The sequence below is a fragment of the Dasypus novemcinctus genome, chromosome 1 (genome assembly GCF_030445035.2).
Source record: "Dasypus novemcinctus isolate mDasNov1 chromosome 1, mDasNov1.1.hap2, whole genome shotgun sequence".
Taxonomy (NCBI): domain Eukaryota; kingdom Metazoa; phylum Chordata; class Mammalia; order Cingulata; family Dasypodidae; genus Dasypus; species Dasypus novemcinctus.
The window spans coordinates 200,472,907-200,498,070 of NC_080673.1; the positions used below are offsets into that span (position 1 = coordinate 200,472,907).

The 25,164-nt window shown below is 44.1% G+C and overlaps 1 protein-coding gene across 1 annotated transcript in view; it reads right to left on the reverse strand.

The window, feature by feature from the left end:
- Nucleotides 1-12,833: 12,833 nt before the first annotated feature.
- Nucleotides 12,834-25,164, reverse strand: part of LYAR (Ly1 antibody reactive) — a 28,334-nt gene continuing 16,003 nt past the window's right edge. Inside the window, exons 6-9 of the mRNA XM_004449266.4 lie at nucleotides 23,840-24,284; nucleotides 23,020-23,106; nucleotides 18,555-18,640; nucleotides 12,834-17,539 (exon numbers count right to left, since the gene is read on the reverse strand). Coding sequence (XP_004449323.2) covers nucleotides 17,405-17,539; nucleotides 18,555-18,640; nucleotides 23,020-23,106; nucleotides 23,840-24,284 — 753 coding nt within the window. The 3' untranslated portion in view covers nucleotides 12,834-17,404. The remainder of the gene's footprint in view (nucleotides 17,540-18,554; nucleotides 18,641-23,019; nucleotides 23,107-23,839; nucleotides 24,285-25,164) is intronic.

The following is a 25,164-nucleotide window of genomic DNA, read 5'->3' on the forward strand; positions in this document are numbered from 1 at the left end:
AAACGTGATTTGAGTTTCCAAGTATTGGCCCGGGTGGGGGGAAAAATGGAAAAAAACTGATTCTCGCTCGGCCGAAGGTTTCACAAGTTTACTCCGACCAACGGAAGCCCAGAAGGACCAAGACTGCCGAGGCGGCGGAATTCGCGCTGGGAATAGCGGCGCGGCCCTTTGATGTGGCTTTGATTGTTTTCCTCTCTGTTTCTGGAGCCCTCCTGGCTTCCCTGTACCCAAAGCATGAAAAAATACCCTCTGTCCTAGCCTCGACTTTTAGTCCCCAGCTTCTTTCCCATTCCTGCTTCTCAGGAGTCGCCCAGCTCCACCTGACAGGCAGCCCAGGGAGGGATGGGGCGCGCCTGCTGTCGACCCTCAGCCCGCCCTGTGCCGCTTTGGGCAAGAACTAAACCTCCCTAGGCCTGTTTCCTCTTCTGCGCAGAGGGTTTACGCCTGCCTCAGACTTTAAATGAGTTTTAAGTGAGAAGCGCCCGGACGGGGCTCATGTCAGTCCCCTTTTCGCTTCCAGCCATGCCCCGCCGACTTGGAAAAACTGTCCCAACCAGGAACGTGGGAGCTAAATTACCTTCCCAGCAAATTGCCACTATCCCACCACTAATACCCATAAACCAAAAAAGGCTTTTCTCTGTCAGTAGTTGATAACTTCTCCACAAATAATTCTGTTGGTTATTCTCTTTCCCTCCTTCACGCTACTTATCGCACCTGCATCCGCAGGCTTTGAGGGAGCAACCACTATTTGCTAAGAGCTACTAGACACTGTGCTAGGCAGTGGAGGTAGACATGGGTAAGATAATTGCATTTGCACCGAAGAGCTCAGAGACACAGCTGATTTCCATATAGGTGGTAAGTATGAATGTACAGAAGCATTCTGTTTACTCAGTCGACAAACATCGCAGAGTGGCTGTGCCAAAGACAGGGGTAAGTATCTAGTGGAAGGGACTATTTTAATACGATACTATAATAGAAATAACCTACATGGTAGTCAAGCAGGATAGTAAGATAGGGAATTAATAGATGGATCTGGAACCTGGCAGAGAGTTCATGTGGACATCAGTAACCCCCAAGATGGCTGCTGGAAGACACCCTCCCCCAAGATACTGCTATCCAGAACAAAGACTTCTTCTGGATGCAAAGAAAAGCCCCGGATGTTCCCTACGGACTTTATCATTGGGCCCTCATGGGGAATGGATGGGTGGGGTAATCAATCAAAACAGGAAACAGCTGGAACCCCTCCCCTGCCATTAGCAAAGGGGTGGAATAATTAATAGTTTATAAAGCAAAGGCCTGAGCGCTGTCGCCCTGCTCTCTTGCTTCTAGACCTGTTCCCTGCCCTCTGTGTGCTGCTCTCACGATTTTTCCTCTACCCCGTGGCCACGTGGTATAGATTGTAATCTGTAGTGGGGAATTGTAGTTTATAAATTAGCCCTCTTCATCCCTTTTCACCCCCTTCCTCTCAACCTGGGACCCCTGCTCTGTTATTTTCTCCCATTTCTTTTCCCTCCCTACCTGAATAAATTACTGGCCTAACTCACCTAGCGTGCTCTTGAAATTCATTTCTGCAGCATAGCCAAGAACCTAGATAAAATCCGGTAACAATAGGTTATGGGAGTCCCAAATAAAAGGCAGTTTACGCTGCTGGTGTGCATGGGGGACCTGGGAGGGTGGCTTGAGGTGGGTTGAATACATCCTTACAGGGATAGATAGCCGGAAAGCCACACAGGAATTAAGATTTAATTGATTAGTAGGTACTTTTTAATATTATCTCTATAAGTCATGGGTAATTGTAAAAGGATGCAGTAATATTCAAGAAAAGAATGTCAAGTTTCTCCTGTTTTATTTCCACCAATTCTTAGCCTTTCTAGCAACACCCTTTGAAGCAAAGGATTTAACAGCTGGGTGGATCATATGGCTTTTCTTAACAATACCTCCCTTTTCTTGTTCTGTTTTGTTTTTCTTTTCAGACTCCCAAATATAATAGGGGTTCATCTCTTCAAAGCCGACTGGGGTCCTTGCCCTCCCTTCTTTCTTGTATGGAGCTAGAAACCTTGGTAAAAGGAAGTGAATTTCTTCTATCAAATACAGCCTCCTATTGATTGTCTCCTTGCAAAAGGGTCAGCGCTGGGTCTTCATTGTAACTAAATATTCCCAGGGGCATTGGTAGATTCCAGGTTTTCCATATGTAGTATGTTCAGGGCAGATTGGGTTTCCCACTTTGGTGCTTTCAGGGCTTTTGTATTTGGGTCTGAAATCCTTCCAGCTTTTTTTCCCCCTCTGATATTTTAAACGGCACTATTTGTACACCATGTTGATGATGCCTAAAACCAGGTTGGAAAAAGCCCAACATATAATGACCACCATTGCTGAGGACTCCATTCCAACAGTTCTTAAGTATGTGTACTATATACCTTAATTATAATTACATGGTATCAGATTGCTGCCTCCCAAGAAATTTTCAACTTCACCTGGACTTCTTTTACGGGAGAAAATGAACTTGACTACAACTTTTGCTGGCCTCCCATTGGAACACAGTTAAGTCCGAGGCATTTATAGGCTCTGTCGCTATGGGACTTTGGGCAAGTTATTTCATTATTCTAAGCATCAGTTTCCTCATCTGTGAAATGACAAGTCTCAGAGGGAAAATAAATGTATGCAAATGGCTTAACCCAGTGCCTGACAGACAGTTTGTTTTTAATCAGTGTAGTTAATACACGCTACTCCTTAATTTGGCTTGCCAGGTCTTCAAGATCAATCTCCTGTTCACCACTCCATCAGTAATTCCTTTATCCTTGGGCTCCAGCTACACTTTTTTGTATGTTTCTCTTCTGGTAAGTATCACTTCTTTTTGCATTTTTCCATTTTTTGTGCTTTCCTCACTTGATTGTGGGGACCACTGTACCTTAATATCTCGTGGTGCCAGCAACCCCTTGGCACATAGAGTAGGAACTCCATTACCCAGTTGTCCCTTTGGCCCTCGATCACACTTAACTGTCTTTGTCGTGGACATAAATCTGTCTGAGAAACTACTCCGCCTCCTTTCTGTGCTTGTCCTGCTTGGTTCTCAAGAGGCTGACTATGTCCTAGGGGAGGGCACATGATCCAAACCAGAGTTGTCAGTCCCCAGGTCTTGTGCTGGGGCTACTGGGAAGACTCTGCTCTGCTGGTATGGTGAGCCGAGAGGTGAGTGTGGGCATAGGGCTGCCATCTTAGTCAGGTCGAGGAAATCGCCTTGGAAGGCAGCTCTGAGGTACAAGCCAAGCCAAGCCAAGCGAGCCTTGGAGCGTTGTTGCAACTCCGGAATCCAGCTGGGTTCCAGGACTTTGTCCCCACAATCAAGTGAGGAAAGCACAAAAAATGGAAAATTGCCGAAAGGAGTGATACTTACTGGAAGAGAAGCATACACAAAAGTGTAGCTGAGCGCTACAACTCCTGGATCCAGCTGGATAACCTAAGGGAACACATGAGTTTTGGAAGCAGCTGTTTACGGTCTAGACCTGGTTCCCTCATTATTAGCTGTCTCACCTTGGGCAAGCCACTTAGCCTTTTTTTGTGGCCATTTCCTCACTTGTACAGTGGGGTTAAGGATAGTGCCTTTCCCTCAGGATTAGGTAAGAATTAAAAGTATCAGCACATGTAAAGAACTTAAAACAGAGTCTGGCCCGTGGAAATTAATGCTAGGGGTTGTTATCTGTATTAGTCAGCCAAAGGGGCTGTTGGCTTTTATAAAGGGTGTTTATTTGGGGTAGAAGCTTATAGTTACTGGGCTAAAAAGTCCAACGCAAGGTTGCTTTCTCACCAAAGTCAGTTGTCATGTGTTGAAGCAAGATGGTCACTGATCTCTGCCTGGTCTCTCAGGCCTGTTCAGCTGCTCAGCTGCTCTCTTCTCTTTGGCTGGAAACTATCAAGAAAATGCGTTCATCTCTCTTCCTGGGGCTTTATCTGTTTGAGCCTTCTCCTTTCTGTCACACGGCAAGACTGAAATGACCAAGGTTTTCCCCTTCTGTGTGTGTTCTTGAGTGAGTGTCTTTTTTATAGTCTCACCAAGGGACGGGGACTCGACCTGAGTCACACCTTACTGATGCTGTCGAATCAAAAGCCCTAAATTGATTTTATTAAATAAGCTTGAATCCTTTGAATTTAATACAGTCAAAGGATATCACACCCAGAGGAACAGATTAGTTTACAAACATAATCTTTCTCTTTGGGGATTCATAAATAATCTCAAACTGCCCCATTATCCATTGCTGAGATCTCACGAATATTCCCAGATTTTCTGAGCCAAAAGAAAAAAAAATTTAAACTAATGCTAATTTGAGTGGTTTTATTATATATATCCGTAGAGAGATGTAGATAGAGATAGATAGATAGATAGATAGATAGATAGATAGATAGATAGATAGATAGATAGATAGATAGATAGATATTAGAGAAGTTGAAGTTGTGGGCTTACAGAACAATCATGCATAAAATTCAGGATTCCCACATACCACCCAATTATTAACACCTTGCATTGATGTAGAACATTTGTTACAATTGATGACAGCACATTCTTACAATTATACATTAACTATAGTCCTAGTTTAACTTAGAGTGGGTATTTTTCCTTTGGAGTGGTTTTCTGTAACTTGCAATCATTGGAGCAGACCAGGAGTCCTCTCCTCCTCGTGGCAGGTAGCTGCTCTGCTGATCCCTAACTGAACAGTGGACAGGGAAGCGAGGCATTCTCGTTCCCTTTTGTAAGTACCGTGTCACTGGGCACGTGGCACAGGCTTGGTAAACACCAATGTTTAGACTCATTATCATCTTTGTTTTTAAAGCTAGTCTCCTTTTGAGCTGAAGCTTTGGGATTCCTCCTCATAATGAACCAGTGTTTAGTTCCTGACATTTTGAACATTTGTAGGGGGACCCACTAGAGGCTGAAGGGGGAAGGGTGGAAGTTCTGGGGAATATCCAGAAACTGAGAGAAGCCAGACCACTCTATGATGACCTTGCCCTTTGCTGGGGACCAGAAGCAAGTTCAGGTCAAGAATGGGGAAACTGAGGCTCAGAGAGCATGTAATGATCCTCATGCCACAAGCTGGCGAGTGGCAAAGCTGGGGCTGGAACACAGCTCTTTCCACTACCATTTTGCCTTTTCCAAGGGCAGGGAATACCACCCTGACACTAAAGGCTCCATGGTGTGGTGGGAGGGGTGTGTGTGTGTGAGAAACAGGACATGGAATCAACTTACTACGCCTGTCTCGCCGACATAACGTGAAGTATTATCTACACCTAACCTTGTTTGGTTACTGTGAGGATAGTGAGGTTATTCATGAAAAGCACTTGGAAAACTACCTAGCATTCAGGCACCAATCAGTAAATTTAGTATATATATCACTTGGATTACTACCCTTCATTCCAAGGAAAAAGCTGGTTAAAAAAAATTCTCCCTCTCGTTATATAAATAATGCAACAAAATACACATCTCTTGTTAAACACAACTCTAATTACTTCCCTGATAAAAGTTATAGAATTGGAGTTGCTAGGCCAAAAGATATGAATATTTCTGAGGCTTTTAAATAGTAATACTTTCCAACAAACTCCAGAAAGGGTAGCCAATACACTTCACATTCCCACCAGCAGTGGGCAGAAGCCATCTTCCACACTTGTATCAGCCATTGGGCTTTATCATTTTGGTAAATTTTTCCCAAATGATATTTGGGGGGAGTCGGGGGAGCATGTCATTTTAATTAGCTTGTCTTTTTTTAATAGATTGATTTTTCACATGCTAATTGGCTCTTTTTGCACATCTTTTTCCTGTTGTGATTTTCATCTTTCCTATAGTTATAGTTCAAGGATATCTTTGAATACCAGTTATGTGGCAAGTATATTCTTCCAGTTTATTGTTTACCTTTTGTATGATCATGTTTATCCTTTCTTCTTCTTATTCTCTTCTCATAGCCTGTGATGAAGAGAGTTTAAATGGCCTTGCACCTAGGGTCTAAATGGAAAAGACTGGCACATAGAAAGTGCTAAGAAAATGCTAGTTTATAGCACCTGAGGTATACACTTGAACCTTCTTCAAATGAACCTAGTTATTCCTTGTTCATTATTCATTATTCAACTATTCTACTAAGAGAGGTTTCTTTTAGTTACCCACAACAGAAATCAACTCTGATCAGCTTAAGCAAAATAAAAATAACAATCATAACTATGCAATAATGATTATAATAATAAAATACATATACACAATTTTAAAGTAACTGATTGGAATTTCTCCGAGGTACCTCACAAGATAGAAAGTCAAGACTAAGATGCACCCAGAACAGCTCCAGGAACACGAACCTCACTGCACTGAGGACACCGACGGTGCTGGGCCCTGCCGTTATCCCCTTGCCTCTTTCCCTTTGCATGCATGCCAGCACCGGCATCTCTGCCTGGGCACCTTCTCTGAATGCATTCTTCCTAAGTGGTGGAGATGGGATTCTCACATGAGCCCAGCAGATGTCTACTGCATTAGAAGAGCGAGCCCTAGTGACTCTCAGGATAGGCAGTATGTTTGAATTCCAGAATAGGATTTTGGGGAGAAGCTTCCTTTTGGCTGTCAGTGTGGCAGAGAGAACAGAGGTGCTGGTCTCAACCAAAGGATCCGGCAGTGAAAGGACCAATCTTAAAACCAGAAAGGAAAAGGAAGAGGTGAATAAAAGGAAACTAGCCTAGAATTAAGTGGCTAGGCAGACAGGAACCCTCATCTGTGTCAGTGTCCCCATATACTCTAACTTTTTTTAAGATTTTATTTCTACAACCCCCCTTGTTGTTTGCACTTGCTGTCTGCTCCCTGTGTCTGTTTGTTGTGTGCTTTCTGTGTCTGCTTGTCTTCTTTTTTTAGGATGCACCAGGAACTGAACCTGGGACCTCCCATGTGGAAGGGAGGTGCTCAGTCACTTGTGTCACCTCTACTCCCTGTTTGTTGCATCTCTTGTGTCTCCTTGTTGCATCATCTCATTGCATCTTCTCTTTGTGTCATCTTGTGTATCAGGTCACGATCTTGCTCACCTTCTTTAGGGGGCACCAGGAATTGAACCCAGGACCTCCCATGTGGTAAGCAGGCACCCAACTGCTTGAGCCACATCCACTTCCTCCCATGCACTCTTGAGGCTTCTGCCTGTGCAGCCCAGTGGGGAGCAATGTTTGGGTCCATCTGGTTCTGTGGGGGACAATCTCTTGTCTTAAATTTCTGGTGTTTATGCTGAGAGCCGCTATCAGGCTTGCAGACCTAGAGCAGAGTGGAGGGGTGCCCTGGCTGATGACCCTCCCCACATGCCCAGAACCCTCTAGTATGCAAATGCTGTTTGGAGAACTGTTCAGTGCCCCATACTTGGCCTATTATTCATGTGCATGTGATCAAATAAACTCAGTTTTATCCTCTTTAAAAAACAAACAAAAACCCACTTCATTTTTGTTTTGCTTTGTTTTGTTTTTTAAAGATTTATTTATTTATTTCCCATCCCCCCCACCCTGGTTGTCTGTTCTCTGTGTCTATTTGCTGCATCTTCTTTGTCCCCTTTTGTTGTCAGCGGCACGGGAATCTGTGTTTCTTTTTGTTGTGTCATCTTGCTGCGTCAGCTCTCTGTGTGTGTGGTGCCATTCCTGGGCAGGCTGCACTTTCTTTCACGCTGAGCGGCTCTCCTTACGGGGCGCACTCCTTGTGCATGGGGCTCCCCTAAGTGGGGAACACCCCTGCGTGGCACGGCACTCCTTTTGCGCATCAGCACTGTGCATAGGCCAGCTCCACACGGGTCAAGGAGGCCGGGGGTTTGACCACGGACCTCCCATGTGGTAGATGGACGCCCTAACCACTGGGCCAAGTCCGCCGCCAAAAAATCCCACTTAGTTTTGAATAATGAATGTACTCTACCTGCCATTATTATCCATAAAACAATGAAAGAGTTTTCTGATCACATGACCCATTATGGACACCACTGAGACATCAGTGGCCCAGATACATTTACGAAAGTCCTACTCGGGTTGGGTGGTATCAAAAGATTATGCTCTCCGGAAGCAGATGTGGCTCAAGTGATAGAGCTTCCGCCTGCCATATGGGAGGACCTGGGTTCTATCCCTGGGGTCTCCTGGTGAAAAAGAAGAGAAAGGGTGCCCACATGGCGAGCCAGTGCCCGCGCAAGTGCCCATGTCATGAGCCAGTGCCCGCGCAAGTGAGTCGCACAGCAAGAAGAGAGACAAGGGGAGGTCAAGCTGAAGCACATCAGAAACCAGGACCTGAGGTGGCGCAATTAACAGGGATCATCTCTCCACATCAGAGGTCTCCGGGGTTGAATCCCAGTGAATCCTGGAGGACAGAAAATGGGAAGAGAAGACAGCACAGACAGCAAAAACAGCAGGGTGGGAGGAGGGGAAGGGGGCAGGAAATAAATAAATCTCTAAAATAAAATAAAAAAACTATGCCCTCAGTCTGGTTGTCTCTGCCCAAACCTATGAAAGTCTTCATTAACAACTCAGACCCACTAGCACTTGGACCCGCCGAGGTCTCAAGAGCAGTGCTTGCTTTGAGGCCTCTTGCCTTACCATCCTGGTACACATCCCACCACTCCTGAGTCCCCAAACATGAACAGAGCTCTTGAACAGTCTCTGCTCACACCTGGGGCCACCTTGAAGCCAGAATTTAATGTTTTCTTCTCCTTCTCCCATATAAACCAAAGTCCTCAATGGCTAGTACCATTGTTTCTCTGCTCTCTAGTACAATGCCCTACCCAGAAGAGGCATTTGATGAATGAACTCTGGTTTCCCCTGTGTCTTTTTGCTGACGAACCTCTAAGCACTTGTAATATTTCTTTTGAACCTCCCACATCCTTAAGCAGACCCTCAAAAAATAATTACTGAATTAGGAAAAAAGAGGTCTACCTGAAATAGCTTTATAATAATAATGGTCTAAATCATCAAAAAGAAACAAGGAGGGGTAGTGGGTGTAGCTCAGTGGCTGCGTGCCTGCTTCCCATGTATGAAGTCCCAGGTTCAATGCCTGGTACCTCCTTAAAGAAAAATTTAAAAAAGCAACCAGGTATATGAAAACTGGGGATTGTTTTTAGGCCAGTAAGAATCTGCATGTCCTTCCTTGAGGGATTCAACACTGCTCATCTAGCTGCATTGAAAGTTATAAAACTAAATCTGCAAGCATATTTTGAACGGAGCTCATAAGGCACCCCATCCACCACCTTAGAAAAACCCATGGCCTGGTTGGCTCTGGAGGGTGATTCCCCCATGTGGGGGGCCAGGTGGACTCGGTAACCCCCCTCCTTGGACCTCACCCCACTACCACCACATCTCCCAAGGAAATCTGATGGCCCTCAAGTTAAAAAAGCAAGAGGAAGAAAACACCAGCCTTTCCAGATTGGCACTGGCACCTGCTGGGAGAGAAAGGATGGCCCGAAACTGCATGGCAGCCGCTGGGCTAGGCTGAAGCTGGGAAGGGACCCACTTGCCAGGACCTACACAGTGCCCAGCCTGGAAAGCCCCAAGATGCACTGTCCTTTGGAAACACTGTATCTCCCTGCAGATCCCTGGCTCACAACCTCGTTCCAAGAGCAGAGCACCAGGCACTTTTGTGGGCTGTCATGAAATATGGATTGATTAAGTGCAAAATAACCAAGTGCCCTAGAAGTCTATGTCAACTCTGACAGCAGGTATCTAGAATCCTGTAGTTGCAAGAACCAAGGGGCCTAAGAATTTTAGTGGGGATACCGTAAAATTGCGAATATTCTTTTTTTCCCCCGGAAATCTGGGGGAGATTGGTTTCTCAATTTTAGCTGTATAATACCTCTCTGTTCAAGTACAAAATCATTCTCTGAGGGCTATCCTATAACACGACTATTTGTATCCTGATTCAGACTTGATGCCAAATCCTAAAAGCAGAGCCGTGAGGAACGATCGTTTAATCCCAGCAGAACTGCATCTTTACCTACCTTTGATCTACAATGGAGAAATCTAATATATGGACTTCCAGGGGCCTCCTGAGAGAAATCAGTCTGAGGCCACAGGAAGGCAAAGAGGCAGAGGTAGTATTTCAGTAGCTCACAATACCTGCTCTGTGGACAAACAAGGTCTGACCTTCTGAGCAACGTCTGACCTTTACTCTCTGATAAACACATGTATTTACTCAGTAATTACAATTTAAACTACTACAGGGGCAGTTGAATCACATCTATCAAAGGGAATAAATAAGGCTTCCCTGGATCCTGTCACAAAAAAAAGCTAAACTAGCATTAGCCCTCAAAAGAAAACAAAGTAACTTCCATTTTCACCAGTGTATAGTTTTTTTTCCTCATAAATCCTCACTTTTGTAACCCAGACAGACAACTAAAAGTAAGATCTAACCCCAAATTACGGAAGCTGAAAAATCTAATGAGTGAGCTGAGAAAGCTTGTGAGTTTCTTTAAATGTTAAAGGACAGTGGCAGACTCTCTTAAGATGGCATTCCTGAAGCTGGAGTAAATCACTGTTCTATGTTATTTTTAACATCACTCAGGGCTGCAATCTGCTGGAGATACCATTTTCCACAGTTTTATCTCCTAGTTATAATCCTCAGTGATTTTACTGAACAGTCCTGATAACTATTTTGAGGAGATAGACACAGAGATGGAAACTTGAGAAATAGTACATTTTATGCATTTTGGGGATAAGTAATCCCTCAAACACAGTGGGTGGCAGTGTAAAGTGGTATAAGCACTTTGGAAAACTGTTTCGCAGGCTGTTAAGGCTGAAACGTACCCTCTGGTGCTGCGATTCCTCTCCCAGGCATCTGCTCAGCAGAAATGAGAACGTGCAAGCGCCAGGAGACACTTAGCAGATGTCGATTTCATTAGAAATCCAGCTGCCCCGAAACAACCCAACATTCAGCAGTAGAGTGGCTAAGAACTATAGAATACACTCCTGCTGCAAAGCAACACGGCAGAATCTCAGGTAATATTGTCAGAAAAGCCATCCACAAAAGGGTCCAGCCTGGAAGCTTCCATTCCGTGAAGTTCAAAGCCAGGCACAACCAGCTCCTGCTGGGAGAAGTAAGGATCAGGGCCCTGGAGGCAACACTCTTGTTTCTTTGCTTCGGGCGGCAGCTGCACAGGTGTGTGCACTTGGTGAGAATTCATTGAGCTGGCCTGTTTGCATACTTTTCTCTATGCTTCCATATAAGGCTGACATAAGAAAGTAACGCACATATTATTAGTTAAAGGGGTGCTGGTGCAAAATACCAGAAATTGGTTGGTTTTTATAAAGGGTACTTATTTGGGGTAGGAGCTTACAGATCCCAGGCCATAAAGCATAAGTTACTTCCCTCACCTACGTTTATTTTCACGTGTTGGAGCAAGGTGGCTGCCGATGGCTGCAAGGGTTCAGGCTTCCTGTGTTCCTCCTTTCCAGGGTCTTGCTTCTCTCTGGGTTCAAGGTCCCTTTCTTCCCAGGGTTTGCTTCTTCCTGGGCTCAGGGTCCTTTCTTCCTGGGCTGGCTTCTCTTTCCTCTGTGACCGTACTTCCTGGGGCTCCAGCTTAAGGCTTCAGCATCAAACTCCAACATCAAAAACCCCCAACTCTGTCCTTTGCCATGCCTTTTATCTTTGAGTCCCCACCATTGCACAATCAAAGCCCTAATCATAACTCAATCACACCCAGGTACAGACCAGTTTACAAACAATCCAGTATCTGTTTTTGGAATTCATAACCATATCGAACTGCTACAGCATGTAGGCTTGTTTGGCAGTTGCAGCACAGTCTCCTGAAAACCAGTTTCCCACGAACTATAAACCTGAGAGTCCTGCCAGTACTGAAATTGATTCAGTCTTTTAAATACTCTACCAACCCAAGGACATCAGTATTATAGATTAAAAAAACAAACAACTGGGGCACAGAGACGCTAAATACCTTGCCCAAGCAGGGCCCTTGACGAGTAAGATGTTCAGCTAAGATTCAATCTCAAATCCAATTCTGGCACACAGGCCCGTTTTGCACATATCACCTCCCCTTGCTTCCCATAGGAATGGGAGTGGAAGCTGGGGTGGGGGAGGAGTAGGTGGAGGGGCAGGCAGAACAGAAAGATGACCGAATTCATCAAGTAGGCAATAACCACTTATCTTTCAATAATAAATCCCACAGGCCTTAAAGACACCGGACTCCAGGCAGAAGCCATCGTTTCCTGTCTGGGCCCACTTTACAACTAGCACACCACCAGGACACTTTACTGCTTGCCTCAATATCTGTCTTCGCCTCCCTCAAGACAGCATTGGAATCCCAAGGTGCCAGCACACAGCCTGGCCCATGGGACGTGCTCTGGATTTATTTGGTTGGTCCTTGTAACTTAGAAGCATTGCCGTGACCAGAGAGCACAGGGCAGAAGTGCAGGCCGCAGGGGTGCTAGAGAATACAGGCACAAAAATCAATGCACAGGGAAGCGGATATGGCTCAAGTGATTGAGCTCCCACCTGCCACATTGGAGGTCCCTAGCCCGGTTCCTGGTGCTTCCTAAAGAAGACAGCAAGCTGGCACGATGGGCAGGCACAGCAAGCTGACGTAACAAAATGAAGTAACAAGAGATACAAGAAGAAAAACAAAACGAGAAACCCAACAAAGCAGGGAGTGGAGGTTCCCAGTGCTTCCTAAAGAAACGAGGGAGACGAACAGACATAGCAAGTGCAAATAACAAGGGGGTAGGGAGAAATAAATAATCTTAAAAAAAAAAAAATCAATGCACGCAAGACAACTTCCCAACAGAATCTTTTTTTCTCTTTTGTCCACTTTTTAAAAAATAAAAATGTATTGAAGTATATCATTATACATGAATGTATATAAACAATAAATGTTTAATGAAAGTTGTGAACTTACAAAACAAACGTGTATCATACAGGGCTCCCATACCATACCCACCAACAGTACCTTGCATTGTTGTGAAACATTGGTTTCAAACTATGGAAGAGCATGTCAAAATATTACAACTATAGCTCTTCTTACATTTGGTATATTTTTCTCTCAACATATGCTATTATTTTTTCAACAAATCAGTTTTATTGATACATATTAGTAAACCATAAATCCATCCAAAGCATACAATCACTGGTATTTGGTATAATCATATAGTTATGCATTCATCACTTCAATGATTATTAGAGCATTTTCATTATTCCAATAATACTAATAAAAAATAACAAAAATAAAAACGTAACACCTCTCAATCTCTATGCTTCCTGCCATACATAACTGCTATTCTGTTTCCAACTTAGTTTGTGCTTATATTTTATAAAAAGTCATATATGCAATATTACCCATATTCACATTTCACATGAGGTTTCACTGTTACAGTCCCATGTTACTTTACAGCTTTCCTTCTAGTAATATACATGACCTTAGACTTTCCCTTTCAACCAGTCATACCCATATAATAGCTCTGCTAGTCATAAACACCATGATGTGCTCACCATTTCCATTCATTTCCAAAGATTTACAAACAACGCTTTCACCAATGCTGCACAGATTAACTCTCAGCTTTCCAGTCTCTAAACCCAATTCTATTTTCTGGTAACCTGTATTCTAATTATTAACTCCATGAGTTTACACAATCTACTTAGTTCATAATAGTGTAATCGTAAGTATTTGCCCTTTTGTGCCTGGCTTGCTTCACTCAACATCATGTCCTCCAGGTTCATCCATGTTGTCATATGCTTCATGACTTCATTTCTTCTTACAGCTGTATAATATTCCATTGTGTGTATATACCAGTTTGTTTATCCATTCATCGGTTGATGGACACCTGGCTTGTTTCCATCTTTTGGCAATCCCACCCAATTATTAATACATTAGTTTTGTATATTTGTTATCGTTCAAGAGAAAACATTCTCATATTTGTCCTGTTAACCACAGCCCATCATCCATCACTGGATTCCCTGCGTTACACTCCCATGCTTTGTACACTAATAGAATCTTTTTTAAAAACTGAAATCCCACCACATGGGTATAATCTGTAATTTCTCTTCTGAAGTTAAAAGGTTGCGCTTTCTCACATGTACTAATTCTTCTGCCCAAATCTAGCTTGCTGGAAGGAGAACAAGGTTTTACTACACAAAAACCTCCAGCCCACATGTAATTTAGGATTCAATATAAAATAACACTTTCTGTACCTAGTAAATGAGAAATATAATACGCTTTCTTTGGCTCGCTAAGTAGAAAATTAGAAGGTCTATTTTAGCTCTTTCTTGAAAGCTTAATTGGAAGAAGGAATAAAGGCTGAATATATTCTGAGATCCAGGAACCTCAAAGTACTGGTAAATATACAGAATATACCTTTTTTCTTATCTTGGTTGAGTATAATATTTGATCTCCAATTTCTTTCCACAAGGGAAGAAGTTACAATCTTCAGTGTACTACCGTGTCATGGCTCTGTCTCCAGGTATAAGTCAACAATATACAATTTATGCTGGAGTCCAAGTTCATTGCTCAGATAAGAATAACATCACGTAGGAGGATCAGTTTTCAATGGTAGACTAAAGGAAAGAACTAAGACATGCTAAAAATAGCTTTCACTAATGAAGATGCATTGGATAAAACCACTGATCAGCCACAAAAGACAGCAAGTCTATACTATTTTTCTCTTTTCAATTCCTAGCAATTTATTTTGCAAAAGAAAGGCAATTACCGGCTAGTGAGATTACCAAAGTAAATTGTTTTAATGGGATCTGGTCAGCTCAAATTTTACCTTAAAATGAGATGTTTAGAAAGACAATGTGAGAGCATTCCAAAGAGACTCATGAAAATCTGCAGAGCTATAAAAATGCTGACTATTAATCTTGACTTTTACTGGCTAAGACTCATAACCAGCCTGTGAGGGAGAGAAGTAGGAAAGACGCCCTTGAGAGAGGCGTCAAGTAACCAGATCACTTACACTTGACCAAAGCAAAATTAACCGTGAGATTTTGCAGGTTTTAACAAAAGCTCTATCTATATACACGCCCCTCTGCCACCATCTGTTTGCACTTTTTCGACCTCTCTCCTGCATTGGCCCAAGTCTGGCTCTCACAGCCTGGCAGAGGAGAGGGCAGTCTGGCCGCACGTTCACATCCCTGAGGCTCAAGTTTCCTCATGGGAATGTAAATTGCCTAGTGCTGCCTGACATTATGGAGGGCCTAAGCCTGCGACAGTCACACAGCTGCTTCTAGGTACTAAAGCTCTAGGGGAGGTCAAGCCCATCTTCTCCCAAATCCTGCTTAAGCAGCGCCCCAGGAACCAGCTGATGCACATAGCTGGCAACTGCCAGGGATGCCAGAAAATAAGGTGCAAAATGCATCTGGCAGGTTTGGGGAAGAACTTTTCTGTATATCTGGTCATGAGTATGTCTTGCACTCCAAGTACCAGAGCTGTGAAGCCGTACACAAATAGCTTTAGATCCATTTCTGAAGTCCCCTGGACCAGTGTCATGAGAGTTTGAGTCTGAGTTGGGCAGGCAACTGCCCAAACCAAAAGGGTGGTCTCTAAGCCCAGACCTTGGTAATGACCTGTGGGCCTTGCTCTGCAGCTCAGCCCATGGGGGCAAGTGAATGCCTGGATGGCCCTTCCCTCTACTGAATGCCAAGTTCAGTAAAGAGACACTTTCCTGACCGCGACTGTCAGAACCGCCATCAGTGGCCTTATGTCCGTCCCCTTAAGAGTTACAGGGAACTCAAGCCAACTCCTCCAGCCCCAGTCGGAAACGGACTCTGCTAGAATCCCTGGGAAGCTCTGCTCTGCCAGGAAGTTTTAACTCCTGAGTATCTTGGCTAACAGGATAACAGAAATGAGGACTCTGTCACAGCATAGATAAACTTTTTAAGTTAATTTTGTCAAATTTGCAAACTTTGTCTTAAATGTATCACAGTAAAACCAGAAGAATGCAGAAAAACAAATATTAACACAGATGTTGAAAACCAGGGCTTACGCACCACGAGGTAGCTCCCGTGGAGGAGCTTTGCATCCCTCCACTGCATACCAGTGAGGGCAGTGGCATGTGCCTCCGCTCTCGGAGGGAATGGACCTGGGAGTCACCCCTGGGTCTGGGCTTGCCACCTGCACTAGACGCAGCAGTCACACCTGGTTTGGAGTTTGCCCTAAGTAGGCAGTCTGCATGAAGCTTCACTTTCACTTTCTTACGTCTCCCTTTTCTTTCCAGAATATCTAAAGCCTCTCATAACTCAAAAAATCTTCCCCATAGTAACCACGTGACAGCAACCACTTAACCTGCAGGTTTTAGGCTCAGTGCTGTGTGCCTCACAAGGAGTTCCTTCACTTCCAACCCAAGAGGGACCTTGGGCGTCCCTGCGGTCCGGATGAGGAAAGGGAAGTTCTGAGAGGCTGACTATTCAGGGACGAAGGACGTGACTCCACAGCCCGTGTCCTAGGTCTTCGTGACGCACTGCCCCTCAACCCCACTGCCTGGCAGCGGCACGCCCTCAAGCCGGGGCTGAGCACAGCGTGCTGCTCGGCCCAGCGGGCTGCCCGGGCTCTCCCAGGAGCACTGAGGCTTTGCCTCCTCTTCCACCTCCTCCCGAGACTACCGAATCCGCTTATATGTTGTTCTGCGGCCCATTCTTGCTTTCACCTCTAGGACGAGATATTAACAGATAGTAGTCAGTTAACATTGGTTTAAGGGCTGGTTCTTACAGAAAACACCAGTTTTTAAGATGCTTGTGGGCAAAACCTATTCAACTTCAAGCACTTCAGTTAGCATTTCTGTTGCATTTCAGGGCAGCATGAGAACAGCATTTAGCAATAATGCTCATTCTCAAATGTGCTCTTTCCCTGAACTGAATGATTCTGCTCAGACCACGCTCTAAAATCTATCCACTGACAGATCTGTCTTTGGCTGAAGACAAACCCAGCAGGAGTGAGCATGGGCTCAAAATGCTCCCAAGAATTCCCTCTAATGAGTCTAACTTGCTGGTTAGTGAGGACAGTTATATGCAAAAGAGCCTCAGTACAATCACTCCTGAAGGAAAATCTGCAACTCACACATTTTAAAAACACGCACAAAAAACAAACCCACTTTACATAGAAAATATATAGAAATGAGGTTAAAAATGAATACTTTTTAGTCTAACCAAAGGAGTAATTATTTTTTTACTTGTCACTGGATTACATGTTTTAAAAATTTCCACATAAAAGCATTTTCAAAAGTACAATAATTTTACCACCACAAATATAGACTTTTGGACAAGAATATATTTTATTTTTTCATAAAAGCTCTACCAAAAATATATCTTTTCCTTAACTTAAAAATACAACTTTGGAAAGCAAATTTGAGTTGTTATAATTCATGACATGTTTTATAAACAGCAATGAAAGGAACAAGTCAACGATAGAGTACACTCATTATCAGAATATAAAAATGTTCACTTCAAAAGCTTGACTTTGTCCTTTACTAACTTAAAGGTGGGGTTTTTGCTGATTTTCTTGTTAAAGATAGCCAGAACTTCCTCTTCGGACTTGTGATGTTCATTCGTCACCGTGTAATATTGAGCTAAAACCTTCACAAAGAAAAACAAATGTCACGTGGGTATGCATATCTTGAAAATTTACCAGTAAAATGTTCTTTCTTTAACCCAGAAGTAGGTCAATGGCAAACATGAAAGAAACCCCTCTGCTGGCACATAGGTGTGTGCTGCTGCCAAGAGCCGGTCCAGCTGAACAGGCAGAGCACATTTCTGCACATGGGTCACACTCGGATAAAAAGTTAAAAAACAAAACGGAAAAGAAGCCACTGCTCAGGAACAAGTAAAGGGCAGCCAAGTATCTTGAACAATTAGACTTAATAAGAAATGACATGCATGAAGCCTTTCTCTAAACAAAAATCTTTTAAACAAGTCCAAAATGTAGGAGCTGCCCTAGCTGAAGAAGTAGGATGGGATTTTGCTCAATCTTTTCCCACAGGTCTTGAGCAGCTACAAGGAATAGCTTGAAAATCATTGAGATAGACACATACACAGTCAGGCCCCCCACCCACCCCCACACACCCCTTATAGTATTTTAAATTAAAAAAAAAAACTTAAGTTTTAAAACAAGGAACTGGGAAGCAGACGTGGCTCAACTGATAAAGCGTCCATCTACCATATGGAGGGTCCAGGGTTTGATCCCCAGGGCCTCCTGACCCGTGTGGTAAGCTGGCCTATGCGCAATACTGCTGCGTGCAAGGAGTGCCATGCCACGCAGGGGCGTCCCTGCATATGAGTGCCTCACGAGCAAGGAGTGCGTCCCACAAAGAAAGCCGCCCTGCACGAAAAAAGCACAGCCTGCCCAGGAGTGGCGTCGCACATGGAGAGCTGACGCAGCAAGATAATGCAATAAAAAAGAGTCACAGTTTCCCAGGGCCAGATAATGTAAGCGGGCACAGAAGAATACACAGCGAATGGACAGAGAGGGCAGACAAAGGGGGGGGGGCAGGAAAGGGGAGAGAAATAAATAAAAATAAATTTAAAAAATAAAATAAAATAAGGAACTGATTCTCCCCAGCTATTACAGAGCTGAGTTTGTTCATGCACATACCTTTTTCCTTAGCTTTTTGATTGCTATTTCATTGTCTGGGGCCTGTTTCAGAACTGCTTTAATAGTTCCCTTCCAGTTAAATTTACCTACAATATAAAGAAAAGCACATGAGAAGTTCTGTCCTGTTGTATTTCTAGGGGGTAATGCAACAACCTCAGCGATCTTAACTTACTGCCCTGGAAATGAACTGACCCCTCAACAAGCAGGATGCTCTGAGGTCCTTGGAGCAACCACTTGCTCGTCCAATCCCAGGGACCCAGAAGCACTAACTACCCTTCTTAATTAATTATCCCATTAACTAAGTATCCAACTGCTGTCACTACTACCAATTATTATAAAAAGTTTTATTCCACAAAGACATATGAAGAATCCACTAAGATCCATGAAGTTTGTGTCTAAGCACAGCAAGCAAGACAAAGATGATCAGACCAGCTTAAAGTTGAAAGGAAAACCACGAATAATTACCATACTCTTTTCTAGTACAACTCAAAACCCTGTACATTGTATGTAAACAAATTAAAGACTCTGAAAGGTAGAGGGAAGGCAGCCTGGCCAGGGAACTTGGGGGCAGAAGAACAAAACCGTTTCATGAAGCTCGTGTTACCCTGATACCCAAACCAGAAAAGGTAGTACAAAAAAAGAAAGCACAAAAAAGAAAGCTACAGACCAGTATCTCTCAGGAATATAGACATAAAAGTCCTCAGCAAAATATTAGCAAATAAATTCCAGGGATGAAAGCCTGGTTTATTAAAATGAACCGGGGAAAAAAATCACATGATCACATCAATGGCCACTGAAAAGCATTTGAAAAAATTCAACATATATCTACTACAAAATATTCCAGAAATATAGGAATACAGGGGAGTTTCTGCAATTTTATAAAAAACTATTTAAAAACCTTACAGATCACATTATACTTCAGAGTGAAGACTTAATGCTTCCTGCTAGGACCAGGGACAAAAGCAAGGATGTCACTCTCACCATCTCATTCAACACAGTGCTGGAAACTCTACCCAGGGCAATAAAGCATGGAAAGGAGAGAACAGGCATATATACCGAAAGGAAGAAATAAAACCGTCCCTATCTGCAGGTGACTTGATTGTCTATATAGAAAACCCTGAGGAATCTACAAAAAAACACAAAAACTCCTAGAACTAAGATTGAGTTCAGCAATGTGGCAGAATACAAGACAATCATATAAAAACCTATAGTGTTTCAATCCAGTAGCAATGAGTATGTGGACTCTGAAATGAGAAATACAACACCATTCACAACTGCTCAAAAGACATGGAATACTTCGGTGTAAATCTAACAAAACATGTACAGGGTTTGTCCACTGGAAACACAATGCCAGTGAAAGAAATCAAAGATCTAAATAATTGGAGATGTACCATGTTCATGAACTGGAAGTCTCAACATGGTAAGGATGTCAGCTCTCGCCAAACTGATCTATAGATTGAACACAATTCCTATCAAAATCCCCACAGAGTTTTTGGTAGACCTAGACAAGATGATTCCAAAATTGATATGGAGAAGCAAAAGAATAGAACAGCTAAAAGACTGGCAAAGTGATGCAGGATGCATAAGATGAACATGTATGTCTGAATCATTTGTGTCTTGCATTAAAAAAATTATTATTGCAAAAGTATTCAGAATTATCAAGCTGCTCAGTCAGATGGCCTATTGCCTTTTACAATCACTGTAATTAATTAGTTTGGTTAGTGCAAAGAACTTAGTTAACCAACCATTACTTTTCATTTCTTTTGCTCAAAGAGTAGTGAAAATCAGTTTAGTATAAACATATTTTACTTTCTGTTAAGCCTTTCTTTCTTAGAATGAGGAGATGATTCCTCTAGTTTATGGCTAAAAGTTTTTGAAGTGTTTCACAAAATGTTTCACTTACTGTAAACCCTTGGTTTATGAAGTGGTAACTTTTGATATTTGCCCATTTCATTTTAATGGGGTCAGTAATGGACATTCTAGTTTAAGGTGGTTGATGGATTTAGCCTTATATGCTACTAAAGAATTATGTACCTTTCCCCCTCACCTCTTCCTTGTATGTAAAATTAAGATCAGAGAGAAGACGCTTTCTGTATGTGTTTAAACCTTTCAAGGAGGTTATTTAGCTAGCTTAATGTTTAACCAAACTTTAAAAACAAGGCTAAGGTCTAATGTCTTTTTTCCCAAGCAAATCAGTTCTATTGATACATATTAATATAAAGCACACAATCCATCCAAAGAGAAAAAAATCAGTTGGGCATATTTGTAAGGGTCTATTTCTGGATTCTCTACTCTGTTTCATTGATCTACATAGAAACGTTGGGAAATGGACTTGGCCCAGTGGTTAGGGCGTCTGTCTACCACATGGGAGGTCCGCAGTTCAAACCCCAGGCCTCCTTGACCCGTGTGGAGCTGGCCCACATGCAGTGCTGATGCGTGCAAGGAGTGTTGTGCCACGCAGGGGTGTCCCCCACGTAGGGGAGCCCCACATGCTAGGAGTGCGCCCTGTAAGGAAAGCCACCCAGCACGAAAGAAAGTGCAGCTTGCCCAGGAATGGCGCCACCCATACAGAGAGCTGACACAACAAAAAGAAACACAGATTTCCATGCCGCTGACAACAACAGAAGCAGACAAAGAATATGCAGCAAATAGACACAGAGAACAGATAACTGGGGTGGGGGGGAAGAGGAGAGAAATAAATAAAATAAATAAATCTTTAAAAAAAAAAAAGTCTGTACCACCAATACCACACAGTTTTGATTACCATAGCTATATCATAAGTCTTGAAATCACAGAAAATGATTTCTTCTACTTATTATTTTTTAATATTATTTTAGCACTCACACAGTGCCGGCAGGAACTGAACCACTCTGGAAAAGTTGGTCCAGCTCTTTAAAAACTAACCATCTAACCAGACCACCCAACAACTGCATCCTGGGCCTTTCCCCAAAAAAACAAAGACTTATGTTTACACAAAAACCTGTACACAAATGTTCATAAGCAGCTTCATTCAGAAAAACCAGACATTGGAAACAACTCGGATGTCCTCCAATGATGAGTGGTTAAACAAACTGTGGTCCATCCATTCCATGGACTACCACTCAGCAATAAAAAAGGAATGATGCTCGATATACGCAACAACCTGGATTAATCTGAGGATTATGCTGAAAGAAAAGAGCCTGTCGCAAAAGCCTGCATCTATACAACATTCTTGAAGTGAGAAAATTATATTTGGAGAACAGATGGGTGGTTGCCAGGGGTTATGGAGGGGGTAGAGGGCTGTGTTGGGGAAGGGTGGTTCAGGTCCAGAGGGCCAACTCAATGCCATCAAGAAAGCCTGATTCCCACCTGACTCCATGGTCTTTGTCTGGCAGGACCCCAGGAGGGCAGAGGGTGACAGCCAGCCGCCTCCCAGGAGAAGAAGGCCTCAGGGCTGAGGGAGCAGGAGAGCTTCATGGAGGAGGCAGCGTTTGAGAGCAGCTCTGAAGGGAAGGGACTGGGTTCTGACAAGGAGACAGCTGGGCTGAAGGAGACAGGGGGGCCATGGAGTTCCTTCAACCAAAGAGACACTGGAAGCAGACCCACAGCTGGGGAGGGTACGTGGTCAAGTCTGGCTGGACCTTAAGGACTTACAGGAGAGCACAGAGAGGTGGGCAAGGGAGAGAGGGAACAGGGCCTTTGATAGCCATACTGGGTTTACTCTAAATTCCAAAGACAATCTACATTTCCAATCCAGACAGCTTGCCTCTTCATTCTTAGCGTGAGCTATGGTAGTTTGAGACTGTACCTCAGAAAACCAGGTTCTCAAAGCTGGTCCTTCCCTGGGTGTGAACCCATTGTGGGTGAGTTTTGATCAGATCACTACAGTAGGACCAGGGTGGGTCTAAGTTCCCTTACTGGAGTCCTTTATAAATGGGATGAATACGGAGAGAGAAGAGAGAAAGCCACGGAAGCCCGAAGCTGAAAGCAAGGAAATCCAGAAGAGAAGGGAGACACCAGCAGATGCCGCCATGTGCCTGGCCATGTGGCAGAGGAGCCCAGGGTGGCCGGCAGCTGGTCCTCAGGGAGAGAGCATTGCCTAATGAAGCCTTGATTTAGACATGTTCACGGCCTCCGGACTGTAAGCTGGTAAGTTAATAAATTCCCACTGTAAAAGCCAACCTATTTCTGGTATATTGCATTTCAGCAGTGTCTCGGACTAAAATGAAAAAGAAAGAGAGCGAGCGATGGAGACACTGGAAGAGAGGGACCGCAGGCACTATTCTCATTCTACTCCCTCAAGACTCACCCCAGAGAACTCATTTGCTTTCAAATCCTCACATGTGCCACCAACACTGTTTTCTGTGCCTCTGGAGGGGGAGACCCTACCGGAAGACTCTGGTGCCCCCCTCCTTTCCCGGGGTATCTCGCTTGGCCTCTTTCCCATTCCTAAATGGGCAGTGCTTTTAAAATGACAATACAATACCTTTCACAGGAGCTTCTTGGTCTTCCGTCTCTCCACCTTCAGAATGCCCCAGAAGCTTCATCTTTTTCTTTTTAGAATCTGCTTCAACTAAGTTTTTAGAAAGATAAAAGTATATTAAGTTACTTGCATTTACAACAGCAGCTACCATTTACAGGGTACCTTCCAGGTGCCAGAAGCACTAAACACCATCCAGCTTCTTTAAGCAATCTGGCCCCATGGCTTTTACCCTCCTTCATTTAGAGAAGAAGAAAGGGGAAATGGGAGGTGGTCACTTGCCCTGGTCAGCCTGATCCTAAAACTTATACTCTTTGGGATCACAATGCAAAGTCTGGGAAGCAGACATGGCTCAACTGAGAGAGCGTCCGTCTACCATATGGAGGGTCCAGGATTTGATCCCCAGGGCCTCCTGACCCGTGTGGTGAGCTGGCCCATGCGCAGTGCTGCCGTGCTGCCGTGCGCAAGGAGTGCCGTGCCACACAGGGGTGTCCCCGCGTAGGGGAGCCCCACGCACAAGTAGTGTACCCTGCAAGGAGAGCCACCCTGTGTGAAAAAAGCACAGCCCGCCTAGGAGTAGTGCCACACACACGGAGAGCTGACACAACAAAAAAGAGATGCAGTTTCCCAATGTGGGTGGATAATGCAAACAGATGCAGAGACGACACAGCAAATGGACACAGAGAGCAGACAATGGGCAGGAGGGGAAAAGAAACAAAAAATAAATATTAAAAAAAAAAAGCAAGGTCAAACAGGTTTTATAAACTCCGAATGTGTAGTTTAAAAACGTTCCCAGCAGGGCGCAGAGCCTAAGTGAGCCACGTACCTTCAGAGTGCTTCCGCTTTCTTCTCGCTGCACCCGACTCTGCCTCCTCATCGCTGTCTCCCTCGCTGCCCTGGTCTCCATCCACTCCCGCCTCCGCCGCACTGGCCCCCTTGCTCCTCTTCTTCTTGGTTTTCTTCTCTGCTGAGCCGTCGGCCTCAAGAACTTCCTCACCTGCAGCCTCCAGCTCAGCCTCCTGCCCCTTTTTGTGCTTTTTAGGCTTTTGACTTCTCGAGTTTCCTTGGTGGTTTGCTAATTTTAGTTCCTTCTTTTCTTTCTTGCTGGTCCTCTGCCGCTCTTCCTTCCTCTCCCTCTTGTTCTTCTTCACCTCCGCCTGCTCTCTGGGGGTTTCACTGGCTTTGGAGGGCGGGGCCGTAGTGGCCAGCTCTGCACGCGGACCGGCCACTTGGCTGAGTGACTGTTTATCCTGCTCCCTACCGACTGGTTCCTTATTATTAAAAGCAAAACCAAGAAACTCGTAAGTACTCATTTCAGACACAGATGTTCACATCATTGCACGTATCCACCAAATAAACTGCTCAAGAAAAGTGGTTTTATTACTTACCATTTTATAACTGTGGCCCCACTGCCAACTGCTAAAATGTAGTAGTAAATATACAAAATGGGAACAAGTCCCCCCAGCCCACAGCCCTCTCTGCATTTGAGAGACATTTCCTTTCCACTGGAAAGTGACGAATCCTTATGTCACTCGGGCCAGACTTTTAATTTTCGACTCACTAGTCACCCTTCTTTTAGATGAAAGAAGAGCACTTGGGTTTGGTAGAAGCCACTGGCATTTTATTACATGCCTGCAGACCTGGGTTCAAGTTGCAGCTCCGTTCATTAGCCAGGTGACTCAGGGCAAGTGATTTATCTCCTCTGAACCTATCTCCTCATCTGTGGAGTCAAAGGTAATACTTACCCCATACAGCTGAGGTAAGAACACAATGAGGAAAGGCATGTCACTGGCCTAGCACAGTGGCTGCTCAGTAAGCCAGTCCACCCTACTCGGGGGGTCTGTAAACTCTCACCCCCTGACAAAGGTGTTACCACGACCATCACTATTTAGAGAAGATGCAACCATCAGGGAGGCCACTGCAGAAGAGAGGTGCGAAAGGAGGCTGAGGAAGAAACCACACAGAGCTGAGGAGCTACATGCGTTGGAACAAGACAAACGTCCCATTTGCCGCATTACTTTATGCATTCGGCATTTAGAGCCTAATGAAGAAAGTGGCTTCAGCATAGCTCAGTCCCCTTCCCCACTGTAAAACCTGGCTCTGCCCTAGCCCTTTCTCAAGGGCTAACTTGGAGTGATTTATTTCACTGCT